Raw genomic sequence first — 18,538 nt, 5'->3', positions numbered from 1 at the left:
AAAGAGTTTGTATTTATAAAAGTTGGCAAAAAGCATTGTATACTATAAAGCAGCAGTCCCCAACCTTTTTGGCACTAGGGACCAGTTTCATGGAAGACAATTTTTCCATGGATGGGAGTTGGAGGGGAGGGGAGGAGACGGGGAGTGGCTGTAAACACAGATGAAGCTCAGCTTGCTTGCCCTGCCTGCCACTCCCCTCCTGCCGTGCGGCCCAGGGCCTGACAGGCCACAGATCCATACTGGTCTGCAGCCCTGGGGGTGGGGACCACAGCTGTAAAGTGTTTGGCAAATGTTAGATATAATGATAGTACCATTTTCCTAAGGTATTAGCTCATCAGGGAAAAGATTATAGGAGTTTAATATATTTTTACCTTTTAAAATGTCATAAATTTTAGTTTAATAACGAATACCTGATGCTGTGTGCCTACTATATATTGGGATCTGTTCTAGATGCTTTAAAAACATTGCATAACTTTTTTTCCATGGTGAATTGCAAGATAGGGAGTAGTGATCCTCATACTATAGATGAGAACATTCAGGGCCATCCAGGTTATAGGATTTGCCCCGTGCTATGGAGTAACTGACAAGCAGCTCCAAGATAGCCTTGTTTTGTGTGATTCCAAAGCCATTGCTATTCTTCACACTGTCTACTGATGAAAGTATATTTTGATTATAGGGCAGTTTCACATTCTGCTGTACCTTAACTACCCCCTGCCTGGAAGCCCAATGTTAAAAGGTCTATCACATTGCTTATGCTCAGCCCTGAAAATATGGCTGTGTTATATCCATATTGTTGCTGTAAAGAGTCCTCCGTGTCCATTTTTATATTTGCTAAGATGCCAACATTTAGAATGCATTTTGAACAAATGTTACAGAAGATATTTCATCTCAAAAGCACACATATATATCCACATAACAAATTTGTTCTTAATAGAAAACACCTGTAGACTCTTCTGAATCATGTTAAAGATAAATTGCAGCCCATTGTATAGTTCTTGTTTTGACTCCATGCATTATTCATCTTCCTATGCCTTCTTATTCATATTAGGTATATCCAAAAAGCCTTTCTCCAAAAGGTGTGATAATCATCATAAAAATGATAGAGTTAATTAGCTTCATGACTACTCTAGTAAGTCAATAGTAAATAACCATTTTATAGATGACACAAGGAAATTGACTGACAGCTATGAGAAGACACTTGAAAGAAACCCTGTATTCTTGACTTTTACTTATGGCTGCCCCATGGGTCTTGGTAAAGAATGACAGGAGTGGATTTTCCAAGTGATTTCTCCTTCAAAAAGTGATGAACATCAACACACTTCAGTAGATGAACTTGTATAAGATTTTGATTTGGGCCTTGGTTACCTGGGGACCATATTATTGGAAACATTTTCTTGTCTCTCAGAATGTGTCTGACTTTCTCTAGGAGTTGATAATCCTTTAAAAATCACACAGGCATAAGGCTTCTGCTTTAGCTTTCACCAAAATAACGTAGATTTCTAAGATATAGCTTCTAGAACCTGGTATTTCTTTTTAGGTCGTAATTCTCCCCCTTCCTGCAAGCAGTTGTCAACAGATAGACAATGGGGTTGGACAGATTTAACTAACGGCCTTTAAAGAACTATGCACATTATTGTTCTGAGCATGGAACACTTCTTCTCTGTTCACAGTTACCTTTGGTGAAGATGATCAAAATATATGATAAACCCTATGGCTCAGGAATTTGATAGCTTTTCCTTCTACAGAAACACAGCTCTTTAATGTTTACTGCTCAGTCATTTGTTATGTTTAAAATGATCTTAGTCAAATTAAACACTTTTATAATTATGATATAATTCTGCCTAAAACAAGATTTAAAAAAATATGTATCCCTTAGGTATATACTGATGGCTTTCCTTTCATCTTTATTTATCAATCATTACTAATTCTTTCTTAGATTGCTAGTACTCCGAGTACTTTAAGAGGCTGTAAACCTTCCCAGGTCATGTTTGTGGTAGAAGCTTGCATGATACACACAAACACACACACACACACACACACACGCACAGCACACATGTAATTTTTGTTGTTTTGTTTTATACTTCTCATAATAATGAAGCATCATGAACTATTTTAATAATGAGCTCTCTCAGCTATGACAAGACTATAATGTATTTTTCCTTCTAATCCAGGGCCCTGGACTGTCTTTTTTTCTATTTTTCTTTTCTCATGTATGTGTGTGTGTGTTTCTGTAATATCAGAAGCTACTCTGTCTTCTGATTAGCTATGAGAAGGCACTGAAGAACTAAGATACTAGGCATGTATCTAGTATTACCCTTGGTGTACTCTGCCAATCAAGTTGAAATTTACATTAGCAAAGTTATCTCCATGGTTACTCTGCTAGCACTGAGCTCCATTGGGTTTAGGCTGATTTAGTACAAAATAAAAGGTCTCTACTTTAAACATTTTAATTAGTAACTTCATTCATTCATTCATGAACATGTGGAGTCCCTGTCCCATGTGGATTCTGGAGCTACAAAGTATAAACATAGTCCCAGTTCCTTGGAAGAGGAGGATGACAAATATTTACCATACTGCGTGAAACATTATATCATAAAGGAACATTCAAAGCACCCAAGGCCACACCTTTAGTTGTATTAATAGATGAATTGTTGACAGTGGAAGCAATAAGAGTTTCTTTATTAAAAAAAAAAGTATTTAGCAGGCAGGGTTAGGGAGAGAAGACATCCTCAGCAAGTGTGTTAGCTTGATGGGCACATAAGACTTTACAAGGAGGAGAGGTAAGAAATGGCTGAGTCCCCACTGTATGGCAGTATTGTTAGAGACAGTTCCTACACAGCTGGACATTCACTTAGGACAAAAGGTAGGGCTCTGTGAGTTAATTTATGGAAGTCATTCTAGGCTGGAACAAACTGAGGCTGCCTCCCCTGTCCTGTTTCCCCAGACCACTTCATGCCCAGGGATTCAGCAATTAATGAGTTTATACTTAAGGTCCTCTTTAGCAGTAAACCCAGTCATATGGTACTGATTATTAATTTTTTGAGCATCTTTCCTCTTGCATGCCATAGTAAAGAATTTGAATTTTATCCTATAGGGTAGGGCTTGGAAATTCAAATGCTTCCATGGGTCAGGCAGGACATGTAGCAATGAGTGAAGCAAGTGGATACAAACAACATAGGGGTGAGGATTCTCATAAATTGGAAGCATTCAAATTAATTTTTAAAAAACACTGTAGCAACAAACATAAATGAGTGGTGATTTTGACAGGTGGGCTGCCAGTGCTTAAACTTTGCAATATAAGCAATAGGGAGCCATCGTGGATATTTTTTTAAACAGGAGAGTGATACAAAATTCATTTTTTAGAAAAATCGCCATGGTGGTTTGATGGACGGAGATTACAGAAACAAGGGGATATAAGGCCAAGAATATGGGCTGTACTAATTCAAAGATTGGGCAAGAAGATGCTGGGTCAAAGTCAGAGGTTTTGGGTTGCAACTTGAAAACAAAATTGTCTCTGTATAATAAAACAATAGAAAGGATTATTAAGGGAGACATGTCGTTTCTGTCTTAAAAAGTTACAAGTACAAAAAGGACATTCCTGGAAGCAAAAGCCACTGATGTCTCAGAGAAAACCTTCTAGGCCTGTGATGCCCTGACACATAGTGACTCATACAAAATAATTGTGGATAAAAAAACAAACAAAAAAGCTGTGGGTGTTGAAATGGGGTGGAATAAATGCTGAGGGACTCTTTAATGTTACCAAGCAGGGCATCTGTGTGGATCTTTTCAACAATTCAACAATTCTGGTAGGTTTTATTCACTAACTTAACAAATTTATTGAGGACATAACATATGGGAGGTATTGTTTTATGCATGGTTTTTATCATGCAGGATTTTTTAATTTATTTATTGAGAATTTACTATGTGCTGGGCACACTTGTAGGCATTGGGGATAAAATGGAGACTAAAACAGACACTGTCCTCCATGGAGCCTCCATTCTAGGGGAGGAGAAAGGCGTGAACCTGATACGAGGTCAGGTCATAGTGAGCAAACAGGGAATGGGAAAGACTTAGAAACTGAAACCAACTAGGTATGTAATATCTAAGGGAACCAGAGTGTGAAGAAAGGTGATCGCTACACAAAACATGGTGGAAGAGAGTCTTGTAGGCCAAAACTAACAGAACTGGGAATGGAAGGAAGGCATGTCAGAGAGAAACTCACAATCACTAATGTGAATCTAGAGTGTTGAATGTTTGCAGTAAAGTGATGTATGTGCTAGGTTTGGATGAGCTGAATCTGAGATTTGGTGGGACAGCCAAGTGTAGCTATTTCCTTATGTCAGTATTTCTCAGACTTTGGTGGGTATCAGACTTACCTGGGGAACTTGACAAAAATGCAGATGTTCAGGCCAGGCTCTATTCTTTCAACCAGCCCACAGTTCCTTTGTGTTCTTTATTAGCTCACTCGGTGATTCCAACACACCAAAGTTTGAGAATCACTGGCTTAGATAGCTAGAGATACAAATGTGGAAGGAAGGATTGAGCAAAGGACTGGAGGTATATATTTTGGAGTTTCTAAGAAGGTATTAATTGAAACTTAGGAATGGGCCAACTCTCCCAGCTGAGTATAAAGGGGAAGGAGGAGAAACCACAGGGACAGTGGGTGGTTGTGTACATGTGGTTGGGGTGAGGACAAGCAAAAGCCTGACATAAAGACACATGAATAATTCAGCACAGGGGAAAATGCAGAGAGCTCAGTTTCCCTTTAACTGAAATGTGGGCTCCATGGAGACAGAGCTCTCAGGGTTACCTTATAGCTGGCATTGTGCCCAGTGCTTAATAGGTACTTAATCAATATTTGTTTATTGAGTGAATCAATGCATCTGTGAATGGCTAACCAGAAATTTTTGGAAGAATGTAAGCAGTTCTATCAAATGCAGTAGCCTGAGGGCAAAAGAGCCGAAACCTAAGAGATTGTTAGTAGATTTAGTCAGAAAAAACTATTGCTATAAAAGAGATGGGGTAATTAAGTTCAAGCAGTGAGTTCAGGCTCTGTAGTTATTTATAACATTCATCTTTAGCTGTTGATGAGTAGTGAACAGCAATAAAAATATACATACACACATAATATACATACATATGCATATATATACATATATATATATATATGTTGGTCTGCATGTATACATGTAAAAGTACAGATATTTAGCTCTAGGGTCTTCATAGTGTCCTATTGTTCTGTTGATGTCCTGTGGCTGCTTCCTTCAGGCTGCAAGTCTCCTGGATGCAGTTGTCTCAGGAGTCTCAAAGGTTGTAGAGGGCTATCTTTGGGAGGTTGGAACATAGACAAAAGCAACGAGATGCCAGGGGCATGTCTCCAGTAAGCTAGATAAACCATTTGCTACCCTTAGTTTTTCAGTGATTGCTCCCCAGGAATAGATATAATTTCTAGAAATTGCATAAAAATATAAAATCCTATTTTAAGATTTATTTAAAGCTTTTTAATTCCAGACACACATTTCCTTTGAAAGGATAAACCTTTGTGTTACAAAGCAGAGATGCTTATTAGTCATCTCTGTAGGATCTGCGGATTCATAGATGAAACATCCAACTTTTCATGTATTTTGAAATGTCATGCCTAACTGGATCTTAATGAAGATTCCTTTATCCTTTTCACACTGTTAAGTGTGGTCTGTCGGGGATAGACTTCTCTTGGTCCACGTGAATGGAACCCATTACTGCTAATGGAAGCTTTGCACATGCCTGTGAGGGCGAATAACCTACATCTAGACTTTCACAGTCATTTTTATTTAGCTATCTTAAGATTTCAAAGGTGATCTTTTTGTCCCCAAGTGCTGTTTGAAATTGATTGTAGGTATCTGGTGATGGGCCTGAGGTGGTAACTTTAACAGGTATAAGTATTTCTTTCCTCTGTTTCAGCTGAGAAGTTTTGAGAATGAAATATTCAAAGCCATTAAGAGACCTCCAATTAAATTTCTCATCATGCTTATTCTGTAGTTCGCATTAAGTCCAGAGTACTGAAGGAACTGAACCAGTGGACTCGGTAGACATCAGGTAGCTGGCCATGGTGTTGGCCATGGCGTCTCAGGAGGCTCAGAACTTCTTCCAGCCTTTCTCTTCCTGGATATCTCGGGTTTATGAAGCTCTCCAGCAAGCAGGAGATATATTATCTGCTTCACTGGTTAACATAAGCCAACAAGACTCTAAATTGAGTGACAAGCTAGACCAGGAGTTAGAAGATATTACCATTCAGGAAACTTACTATGGAGATGAAGAACAAGACAATGATTGGAGTCAAGAGGATGAAAATTCCATGTTTCTTGAAGTGGATCATTTCTCATGTTGTAATAGTGATTTGCAGAACTCTGCCCAAAGCCCAAGCCCCAGACTTAGCCAACATGCAAAGGACTCATGTTCCACAATGTCCCAGTGGCCCAATGAGACCCTTGATGACCAAAAGTCACCACATGTGCTTTCTTCTATTGCTGAGGAAGAGCATCACCTCGAAAAGCAAAGAAGTGGCCTTCAACACGGCTTTGACAGTCAGCTCCCTGGTACTTTAGAAACTGTTAATGGAAAAAAACAAGGTAAGTTAGCCGGTCATTTTCTCTGGGTTCTTCCAAAGGGCATTTCTACTTATTTTATTTTTGCTTGTTTTTAGTTCTCACAGGGATTTTATTTTTCCCTCTCTCATACCTTCCCACATACTGGCTTCTGATTTCGGAAGCTCTATGTCTGGGGGCTCCATATTCCAAAACAATAGTTCTGAGCAAGTGAAATGGTGAAAATGAGTCTGTGGCTTCTGTTTGAGAAACCCCTTGTGCACATGTCATGCTTTTTAAAATATCTTTTAAAATGTTCTTTTTTCCTCTAGGTTAGGAATTTCTAGATGTTACTATATTATTCAGTGTGAAATCCTGTGCAAAAAGCCATACTTACTGCAGAATTTTTAGTTGATAACACTCCAAGAACACTTCTCACAGTGTTTTACTGAGATGTGATGTGAGATGACAGGAGATAAGGAAATCTTTGAAATGAGAATAGCTTGCTTTTCTTTTAGCCCTGAATGGTAAAGGACATATTTGATAAAAACTGCCTGTAAAGCTTTATGCATTCAGAACTAAGCACATACTGGGCCTTCAATATATGCATAATGAATATGATGAAAAAGTAATTAACTCTGTAAAAGTAGCTGTAGTGTGTTCCGGCATGAATTCTCATGCTTCTAATCCTCTAACCCTGAAGTAAGTACATTCTACCTAGCTAAGGGAGAGGTAAATGAGAGGCAGGGAAGTGTGCACGTGTGGTTGTAATGCATACATAGCTCATGCAGATTAGTGGATCATTTAAGTGATATAAAGACTAAGTCATTAATTCCCTTTTTGTTGGAGAGAGAATTTTCTAAAATAGTAAAATAGCTCATAGGCTTTTCATCCATTTTCAATGATCCCTCTTAGTTTTATGTTTTTAGGAAATGGTTTCTTTGTTTGTTTGTTTTGAGACATGGTCTCACTCTGTTGCCCAGGCTGAAGTGCAATGGTGTCATTACAGCTCACTGCAACCTCAAACTTCTGGGCTCAAGCAATCCTCCTGCCTCAGCCTCCCAAGTAGCTAGGTAGGACTGCAGGTGCACATCACCACGCCTGGCTAATTTTCTTATTTTTTGTAGAGATGGGATCTTACTATGTCACCCAGTCTGGTTTTGAACTTCTGGGCTCAAGCAATCCTCCCACAGTTCTGGGATTACAGGTGCGAGCCACTGTGCCCAACCTAGGGAAATATTTTATTCAGATGTGTGAAGTCTTGGTATATAAGGAAACATACTTTCATATGCTTCTTATAATGCTTTCTTGGTACTGTTATTCCAATTAAAGTAACATTGAAATGCTAGAATAAATTGGAGGAAATGAGGTAGGCTGATATTCTTTCTGAACCTGATAAACCATAAATAATTGCCATTTTGAGTCTTTAAAAATTATCTATAGAGATAATGCTAGAAATACCTGGGCCAGCAGTAAAATTTCTTAGATTTGAGTTGAAATTTCAACTTCTAGTTTGGAAAATTCTTGCCAAAGTTGAACTATATGTGCAACTGATGTGAATCTGGCTAAATCAATGCTTAACACTAGTTTTGTTAATTTTTGTAGTTGTTGCAAAATCTAATGGCAGTAAAACAATTGTGTTAATTTTGCCATTAAGGGATGCTTGCTTATTCACTAGCTTGTGGCAGGGACCATGCCATAGATTCGTCTCTGTATCCTTAACAGTGAGCACAATGTTAGGTATATAGTAGGATATCAAAAAATAATTAATGATGGAATAGCAACAAGGAAAGCTAACAACTTTAAGGAATGGAATCTATCATTATTCTCACTGTATAATTGAGAAAACTGATGTTAGAGAGTTTGAGAACATATCCAAGATCCACATTTAGCAAGAGGCAGAGCTCAGGCTGTCTGATTCTAGAGTCTGTGTACTCTTTTTTTTTTTTTTTTTTCCTTTTTGAAGGCATAATGTACATATACTAAAATTCATCTTTATTGTACAGTTCTGTGATTTTTGACAAATAGACATAGTCTTGTAACCGCTGCCACAAAGTATAAAATGGTTTTATTATCTCAAAAAATTCCCCCATATCCCTTCATAGTCAATCCTTTCCCCCATCTCCAGCCCCTGGCAAGTGCTAGTACATTTTCTGTCTCTATTGTTTTATCTTTTTCAGAATGTCATATAGATAGAATTATGTAGTTTGTGGCTTTTTGAGTCTGACATCTTGTACTTATAATGTGTTTGAAATTCATCCATGTTGTGTGTTTCAGTAGTTTGCCCTTTTTAATTGCTGAATACTATTCCCTTGCATGAATGATTGATTCGATCACTCATTTTCATTGATTGATTATTGTTGATTTCATCAGTTGAGGGATATTTGGATTGTCTCTAGTTTCATGTCTTTCTTTCCAATATCAATGTATATCTCTTTTTCTTGATTGATTATACTGGATAGAACCTCTATTATCAGGTAAATAAGAGTGATTAGAGTGGATATCCTTGCTTTGATCTTAAACTTGGTGTAAAAGCTTTCAGTCTCTTACTATTACTTAGTAGTTAGGTTCAGGTTTCTGTAGATGGTCTTTATTATGCTGAAGAAGTTCCCTTGCATTCCAATTTGCTGAGAGTTTTTATCAAAAAATGATGTTGAATTCTGTCAAATGTTTTGCATCTATTAAGATGATCATATGATTTTTCTTGTTAAGTATGTTGAAATGCATTACGCTGATAAATTCCTGAATGTTGAACCAGTCTTCATAGCTTAGATAAAATCCACTTGGTTATGGTGTATTATTCTTCTCATATGTTGCTGGATTTGATTTGTTAGTATTTTATTGAGGATTTTTTCCATTTATTTATTTATTTATTTATTTTTGAGACAGAGTCTCGCTTTGTTGCCCAGGCTAGAGTGCCGTGGCGTCAGCCTAGCTCACAGCAACCTCAAACTCCTGGGCTTAAGCGATCCTCCTGCCTCAGCCTCCTGAGTAGCTGGGACTACAGGCATGCGCCACCATGCCCGGCTAATTTTTTCTATATAGATTTTTAGTTGGCCAGATAATTTCTTTCTGTTTTTAGTAGAGACGGGGTCTCGCTCTTGCTCAGGCTGGTCTCGAACTCCTGACCTCAAGCAATCCACCCGCCTCGGTCTCCCAGAGTGCTAGGATTACAGGCGTGAGCCACCGCGCCCGGCCTTTTTCCATTTATTTTAATTAGGGATATTGGTTTGTACTTTTCTTACAATATCTTTGGTTTTGGTATCTAGGTAATGTTGACTGCATAAAATGAGCTGTGAAGTGTTTTTCATTTACTATAGTCTGGACAAATTTGTGTAGAATTACAATTATTTATTTCTTTAAATGTTTGCTAGAATTTTTCAGTGAAGCCTCTGAACCTGGAATTTTCTTTGTGGGCCGGTTTTGAAACACAAATTCAATTTATTTAATAGGTGTATGATTATCTGAGTTATTTATTTATTTTTTCTTAAGTGGTTTTGGTACTTTTTGCTTTTCAAGGAATTTTTTCATTTCATCTATTTTGTTGAATTTATGGACATAGTAGTTCCTGATATTAGTAATTTTTGTCTTTTTTGTTGTTGTTGATATGTCTGGTAGAGGATTTTCTATCTGTCTATTTTTCCCCCCCAAAAAACTAGTTTTTGCTTTCATTATTTTTTCTCTACTGTTTTTCTACTCTTGATTTCATTGACTTCTGCTATTACCTTATTTTTTCTTTCCTTTTTTGGCTTTGGGTATAATTTGTTCTTTTTCCTTTTCTAATATCATTTAATGTATAAATTTCCCTCCAAGTAGTGCTTTATATGCATCAATAAATATTAATATGTTATGTTTTTATTTTTATTTGATTAAAATATTTTCTAATTTCCCTTTTTATTTCCTCCTTCACACATTGGTTATTTAAAAGTGTTTTGAATAAGTTCCAAGTATTGGGAATATTCTAGATACTTTTCTGTTGTTGATTTCTAGTTTAATTCTATTATGACCTGAGCACATACTTTATATTATTTTAGTTTGAAAAAATTAAGAATTGTTTTATAACTCTGAATATGTTCTGACTTTTTAAATGTTTAAAGTGTACTTGAAAAGACTATATTCTGTTACTGGGCAGAGGATTTGATAGATTAAGTTGTTTGAGGCTGTTTTTCAGATTTTCTAATGTTTATTTTTTATACTGATTTTTGCCTACTGATTTTGTTCTGTTGATCACTGAGAGAGGAGTACTGAAGTCTCTGACTCCACTTATGGATTTGACTATTTCTGTTTTTCATTCCTATGAGTTTTTGCTTCATGTTGTCTGAAGCTCTGTTGTTAAGCCCATACACATTTAGAAATATATGTCGTCTTGGTGCATTGACCTCTTTGTCATTATGGAACGTACTGTTTTTATCTCTGGTAATATTTCTTGTCCTAAACTCTACTTTGACATTAATATGGCTACTCCTGCTTTCTTTTGATTTACTGTTGGCATGATATATTCTTTTTCATTCTTTACCTTTAAACCTATTTTATGTCTGTGGTGAGTTGCTTGTATGTAGGGTATAATTGGGTTTTACTTTTTAATCCAATCTGACAATCTTTGACTTTTAATTTAACTGTTTGTATTTAGTGTAATTATTGATATTGTTAAATTAAAGTCATCTTGCTAGATTCATTTGTTTCATCTTTTCTTTTTTTTTTTTTCCTAATTTTTTCCATTTTCTTTTGGATTAAATATTTTTGTGATTCCATTTTATATTCATTCTGGGCTCATTTTTAAAAAAAGTTTAATGGTTATTCTAGGATTTTAGTGTATGTCTTAAATTAAGTCAAGTCTATTTTGAAATAATACTATACTAATTCATACTATACTATACATACAGTATGATGATATTACAATAGTATACTCTCAATGTGTCCTTCCTAGCCTTTGTTTTATTGATGTCCTATATTTTACTTTTATACATGCAATAAACACATACCACACTGATACTGTTTTGCTTTAGACCATTGGTTATCTCTTAGGATGGTCAAAATAAGGAAAAAAATTATATTTACCTAATTTATGCCGTTGAAACACTCTTTAACTTTACTGTGCCTATATGGCACTAATGAATTATCTGAACTTTTCTTTGAAAAATATTTGTCACTTGTTTTAAAAAAATATTTTAGTTATTTTTATTTACCTTTCTTTATTCAACTTGAAGCACTCTTCATTTTTAACATTTCTTATAGTACGTATATGCTGCTAATGCATTATCTCAGCTTTTGTTTGTCTGAAAAATATTTCTCATTTATTTGAAAAATATTTTATCTAGGTATAGAATTTTGTGTTGGCAGTCATTTTCTTTCAGCTTTAAGGTTGCCATTTAACTGCCTTATGGATTGCATAATTTTCACATGAGAAATTGTAATTCTTACCTTTGTTTCTCTGCATGTAATGTGACTTATTTCCACTGGATACCTTCAAGATTTTGCCTTTGTCTTTGGTTTTCAGCAGAATATGTCTAGGAGTGTGTGTGTGTGTATGTGTGTGGGAGGGTGTGTGTGTATGTTCTGGTATTTGTTTTTCTTGGAGTTTTCCAAGCTTGTTGGATCTGTGGGTTTGGAGAGTTTCATTACTGTTGAAAAATTTTTGGCCATCATCTTTTCAAATATTTTTTCTATTCCATTTTCGTTTAAACCTTTTTCTGGTTTTCCAGTTATACAAATGTTATATTATTTGATGTTATCCCACAGCTCTTCAAGGTTCTTTTTTCCAACACTCTTTTTTTCCTTTTTGTGTTTTAGTTTGGGTAGTATCTACTGACATATCTTATTTAAGTTTACTAATATTTTCTTTTACTGGGTCAAGTGTATAAAAGCATTCTTCAAATCTGTAATCATTTTTTTTTCATTTCTAGCATTTTGATTTGATTATGCATTTTTTAATAATTTCAGTCCCTCTGCTGAAATTCCTCATCAATTCATGCACGTTTCCCCCCTTTTCTACTACAGCTTTTAACATATTAGTCATAGTTATTTCACATTCTCTGTCTGATAGTGCCAACATCTGAGTCATGTTTGAGTTTGGCTTTCTTGATTGCTTTGTCTCTTGACAGGGTGTTTTTCTTCCTTGTTTTTTTGTTTGTCTTGTAATTTATGACTGAAAATAGAACATCATATGTAGGGAAAGTATGTAGTATCTCTGCCTGGAAATGAGCAAGTCTTTTCTAACGCGGGGCGTTTAGTGTGAGGGAGTCGAGTCAGTTTAGTCAGAATTTGAGCTGGGTTTGGTTTTGTTGTTATTGTTAATGTCAGCGTAATGCAGACTTCAAAATCGTCTCTGACTACATTGTGTGTAGGGTAGGGGCTTGTTGCTGTGGAGATTTGTCAAGATTGGCTCCATTTTCAGCTTTGTTTCCTCTTTTTTTCCTGTGCTTCAGAGAGAATCTCTCTTTTCAGCCTTTTGTCCTTTTCCCAGAAGGAGCCTGCTGTTCATTCTTAGTGTGGGCTAGTGTGGTATGATTGGGTTGAAACTTGTGTTTTCTGGCTGGGCGTGGTGGCTCAGACCTGTAATCCTAGCACTCTGGGAGGCTGAGGTGGGAGGATTGCTTGAGGTCAGGAGTTCAAGACCAGCCTGAGCAAGAGTGAGACCCCATCGCTACAAAATAAATAAATAAATAAAAAAGAAAACCAGGCATCGTGGCACCTGCCTGTAGTCCCAGCTATTTGGGAGGCCCAGGTAGGAGGGTCACTTGAGCCCAGGAGTTTGAGGTTGCAGTAAGCTATGGTGACAACACCCCACTCTACTTAGGGTGAGAGAGCAAGATTCTGTTTCCAAAAAAAAAAAAAACGAAAAAAGAAAATTGTGTTTTCTGCTGCTCTGGGGCAGCCTCAGTCTTAGGCAGGTGAGTTCTCCACAGTCCTGCCCCTGCCCTAGAGGTAGGGGATCTCTACTGGTCTGATCTCAGAATTCCTTCCTGCCCCTTCCCCAAGGGTAGAAATTTCTATTCTGTTCTATTCACCCATCTTACTATGTCTTTACCTGCGGTCTGAGAGAAACAAGGATTTGCTGCCTTTCCCCAAGTGACTTAAAACTTTTGTTTCATAGGGGAAATATGAGAGAGGAACCTTGATGGGGCTTTATACTTTCCCTGCAGTGGCTGTTCTTCCCTCCCCATGACTGTACCGGTGAGAATAGCTCTCCCTGCTGCTGCTCTGCTCCCGGTCTGGGTCTGTCTTGTGAGCTCCTGGTGACTCCTGTGAAGAAGAGCTTCTAAGTGGACTTGAATTTACCTTGAGTTTGTGGCTACCATAGGTTCTATACTCTTGTGCTACTCTACACTTGACCTTTGGAAATTACTTGAAAATATTAGCTTAATAATTCTTATCAGCTTGTATAAATCCAGTATCTGCCCCTGGCAGGCAAGTGCTCGTGTCTTCTCTCCCTTTGAAAGAAGTTGTCTCTTCTTAACTTCCAAATTAGTTGGTTTCTTTATGACCTTAGCTCTCTGCTGAGTTTAAGACAATATGTCATTTTATTATCTAGATTTTATTGCTGTTGTTTAAAGAGTGGGAACATTATTTACAACTTTCTACATCTTAAGTGGAAGCTAGAACTTAGAGCATATATACTTAAAACTACACCTTGACGTTAAATTGGACATTCTTATTAAATTGGGTAGCGTGTTTGGGCTGAGAGATAAATGTGTAAATAAGATACTGGTCTTCCATTAAAGAATTCTGCAAAACATAAGAGATATATATAACTGGCCCTATAAAAAAAGTCTGTGGAAAGTTATAGTTTTGTACATGGTAACTTTGGAGATGATTTTACCATAGGAGTTGGAATAAAGTTCCACAGAGCAGATGATAAAGGATTGCAAACAGTGAGGATGAGTCAGAATTTAAGAGGGAGTGGAGGGAGAAAGGTATTCCACTTGGAGGAAATGGCACGCACATGACATGTGGATAAGCCTGCCATTTTCAGGGATAGATCATGAGGCTAGAGCTTAGGCTACAGTTAGGTAGGTCTTTGTTTTTCTTGTTAAGAATTTAGCTTTTATCCTATAAACAGTTGGGAATCTCAAAAAGATCTTAAGAGTAACCAACAGAGCTCTGTTTTAGAAGGATAACTCTAGCGTCAGTTTGGAGGCTAAATTGGAGGACAGAATATATATGTTGGGGAGCTTTTGTAGTAGCTTGTGAGAAGAAATCTGTGTAAGACAATATGAACTTACAGATAGATAGTTGTCATTATTTTGTCATTTCTTTGCCACAAAGACATCTTATGAAGATAGTCTTTGACATGACTCTGGCATGCGGTGGGGCACCCCTTCACTACTGCTAGGTGGAGGTAGAAGTCCAGGTTCCCCTCTTGGCCTCCTTCACCCTTGAAGGGGCACTGCTCAGTGATGCTGAGTGGGGACGGGGGTTCCATCTCCTCAGGTCTTCTTACTGAAGTGGAAGTGACCTCATTGCTGCCGAGTCCTGGTAAAAGTCTTGGGTCTCTGTGAGACCTCCTCTGACATCACCTAAATGGGGAGGTAGAGGGGCCCCTCCTTACTTCCAGGTGGAGGTGGGAGACCAGGCTCCCCATGTGGTCTCCACTGACATTGTAGGGGTGGGGGATGATCTTTACTTGTCACCAGGGATGAAAGTTCCGGTTCCCAACTTGGCCTTTTCTGACACCCCTGGTGGGGGAACTGGGGTGCCTCATTACAGACTGGTGAGGATGGAAATCCAGGCTCCCTTGTGTGGCCCGTATTGTGGGTGAAGATGGGGGACACAATTTTTTCTGTGGTGTTTGGCCAGAGTAGAGTAGTTACTCTAAAAATTTTCTGTCTTACTAGGCTGCCCCTTTCATGGTCCTTTGGGCAGAGAGAGCACACTTTTACTGAGGCTTTTTTTTTTTTTTTTTTTTTTGTCTTTGTCTGTTGGCATTTTTGTGTTGCCAGCTTCTTCAGCTTCAAGTCTAGGATATAGGAGGCAAAAGAACTCGGGGAACTCACCTCTGTGACTCTGAAGGAACAACACAGGTCCACTAGGTCTTCCTTGTACTTTTGGCCTTCTTATCTTTGTTTTATATACGATGTCTAGGGCTTTGGGTTGTACTTGCAGAAAGAGGGAAAAATATGCACTCTGTCTTCCTGGAAGTCTTCACTTTAGTCCTTAACTGCATTATGACTTTAAATCCCATTCACTTCTTTCCATTTCACAGGGAAAATGAAAGCAATAGAAAATGCTAAAGGATGGTGTGCATGTGTAGATAGACATAAGGAGGAATGGTTCTCTATAAAGAGAGGTCTTGTACCCTGGCTCCTCTTAACCAATCAAATATGTATCGGATGCCTCCCATGTACAAAGCACTGTGGGGAACAGACAAGTATACACAAGGATAAGCCACAGGCCTCTCCTTCAGACTATTCAAAAGCTTTTATCATTTGTTTAATCGGTTCCAGAGGATGCAAAAATGTTTTTAATGCCCTGGCTCTTTGGTGGCAGTGGGAATTGGGAATGCAACATAGGTTTAGAATGAGACAGTCTCAGCCTAATTCACTCACAACTTTATAGATGGAGGAACTTTGCTAAGTTGCCCCTAGGGAACCCTATTCTTCTCTCTCTCCCTGATGTGATGTAGCTCACTAATTTGCTTCAAATGCCTTATAGCCATTGAACAAAAACTCTTATTTCTCCCTTTCCTTAAAATATTTAAATACCCTGAGGACCCTATGAAAGTAGGATAAGTGACTGGACTCTCGGATGGATGGATGTTAAAACACTTGTTTGTTTTTTTGTTTTTGGATTTTACCTGGGAGCTAACAGTCTTAAAGAATCTTCATGTACTCATTTGTTCCTTTATACCAAGGGGTAATGTGAGCCCTAGTATGTGGGCTGCTGTGCAGTCTGTTGAAGAGAGGTATTTGGAGATAGACTAGGAAAAGGCAGCATTTTAATCAGTGATTTATGTGCACGTTTTAAAAAGCCTTGTCAAGCCCATTTTTCCCATTTAACCTTGAATTCTTTTCATAACATTGTATCTTGATTTTATGTTCCTTAATGTGCCATATTTTTCTCCACAATAGATTTTAAGCTAAATTGGCCCAAAACAAGAGGGATGCTGAATGCTTTTTGTAACCATGGAAACATTTCTGGGCACTTACTGAGGACCTGGTTGCCAATAGTAATGTAACAGAGAAAATAGATACACTTCATTTAGCAGTTGCTGATGATTAAGAGGCAGAGAGACTACTTTTAGTGCCATCCCAAGATAGGCTTTTTGGTTTAAAGACCCAAATCCAAAACACCACCTTCTCAGTAGAGAAGCAGCTATGACACTTTTGATATGTGATGTGAAGGAGTTCTAACTGAGTTTAAAAATCATCTTTGTTTTCAGTTTTTCACCTCATACTTTTTTTTTGAGGCTGTTTTTTAACCACATATATTTGTTTCCAAGAAATATGCTCACTATTTCCTGAAATAGCCTGCTAATGGAATTAATGTGTTCCAAGTACATTGGTATATAGAACTTTAGAAACAATCTCTGTTGGATAGAATGTATTTAAAAAACAGAACAACAGGCTTTGAAATGACGGTGATATAATTTGACTTTTCAGTTGGATTGCTCTATGAGGCTAACGTAACATAGAAGGGAAAACTCTACAGTGTTCTTTGTTGCTGGTTGAGTTTGACCCTTTATAGATTGAAGGTACTTTGTTCTGTCAATACTCTTGGGATTGCTTGTGGCAATTGTGACTAAATGGTATCAGACATTAAAATGCACCTGATTCATAAGTCATACAGGCTTTATTTCTCCTCTATAAGGTATGCTATAGCATATGAGATCTTCCATTCTGCCTTTCCTTCCTTTGCAATACTGGAACTTTGCTTTACCATTGCATGTGTGTTTTCTTGAAAGTAAGCCTACCCCTGGTTAAATTTGTCTTCATTTGTTAGTTCTTCATTTGATAGCATTTGCCATCATGTTCCTTGGTTATCCAGAATTGTCCAGGGAAAAAGATTTAATATTCTACTATAGCTTCAGAATCTATTTTCTAAAAGCTTTATGAGGTTAATTTCCTTGATATTTTGATTTTCATGTTTTAGTAAAGCTAGGCATTAATGAACATGTTAGAAGCTGACATACAGTTTTCAGAGCCTTGATATTTAAGGTAAGATTGTTATTGCCATTGTTACTTATTTTGCAATTTTGTGTCATTTTTAGAGAAAATGTCAGGGATATAATAAAATCCTATAGGGACAGATGTTAGGACGTATAACTTATACAAATAATCAAAACACGGATTTAATCTTTACCTTAATTCTTGGGTGTTATTATGCTAGAGTGATGGAACATTTTTAAGGACACTTTAAGGTTCAAAATGAGAAAATGGAGTCCTTTTTTTGTTTTTCCACTCTTACCCCATTAGGAAAGGATTAGAGGAATTAGAGGCAAGTTATACTCCAAATAAGCTTAAATCTCATTTTAACAGTTCCCAAGGAATCAGAAATTTTTCTTTAATAATGGAATCACTTGATAATAAAAGTTCAGAAATTTCTCTTGCCTTGTAGAAAATAATAGAGCCAGGGGTATCTTTTTTCCAATTATCCAGCCTAAAGGGGAAGAAGCTAGAGCCAAGCAGGAACTACAAACTTGATAAGATCTTTTCTCATTTATTTTATTTCTTCTTGCTGACAGAGATTCTTACCTGTGTGTTGTTTATTAATTTTTAAAAATACTCTGAAGGTATTATCTTTTTCTTTTCTTCCCTTCTTTTTTCTTTGGTAAGTCCCCCTTCTTCCTCCCCTGGCACCCTTTTCCAACATCCACTCTGGGTCTCTCCTCCAGACTCTGAGGGGAGAGAGTCTTGTTTCTGAAAAGGAGCCTTATAAAGGGAGGAGTTTCTGAAATGTGAGCTCCTGTCGATTGTGCTGGGGAGTGGTCGAGGTCATAGCAAATGGAGCTCTTAGTGCCCTTTATGTTTCCTGTTTTT

The 18,538-nt window shown here is 37.4% G+C and overlaps 1 protein-coding gene across 1 annotated transcript in view; it reads left to right on the top strand.

Moving 5' to 3' along the window:
• The first annotated feature begins 5,887 nt into the window (after positions 1 to 5,887).
• The window catches only part of SYT16 (synaptotagmin 16), a 96,271-nt gene continuing 83,620 nt past the window's right edge, over positions 5,888 to 18,538 (top strand). Inside the window, exon 1 of the mRNA XM_045554856.1 lies at positions 5,888 to 6,608. Coding sequence (XP_045410812.1) covers positions 6,086 to 6,608 — 523 coding nt within the window. The 5' untranslated portion in view covers positions 5,888 to 6,085. The remainder of the gene's footprint in view (positions 6,609 to 18,538) is intronic.

The sequence above is a fragment of the Lemur catta genome, chromosome 1, assembly GCF_020740605.2.
Source record: "Lemur catta isolate mLemCat1 chromosome 1, mLemCat1.pri, whole genome shotgun sequence".
Taxonomy (NCBI): Eukaryota; Metazoa; Chordata; class Mammalia; order Primates; family Lemuridae; genus Lemur; species Lemur catta.
The sequence above is the reverse complement of the archived record's forward strand: the minus strand, read 5'-3'. Positions and strand labels throughout refer to the sequence as shown.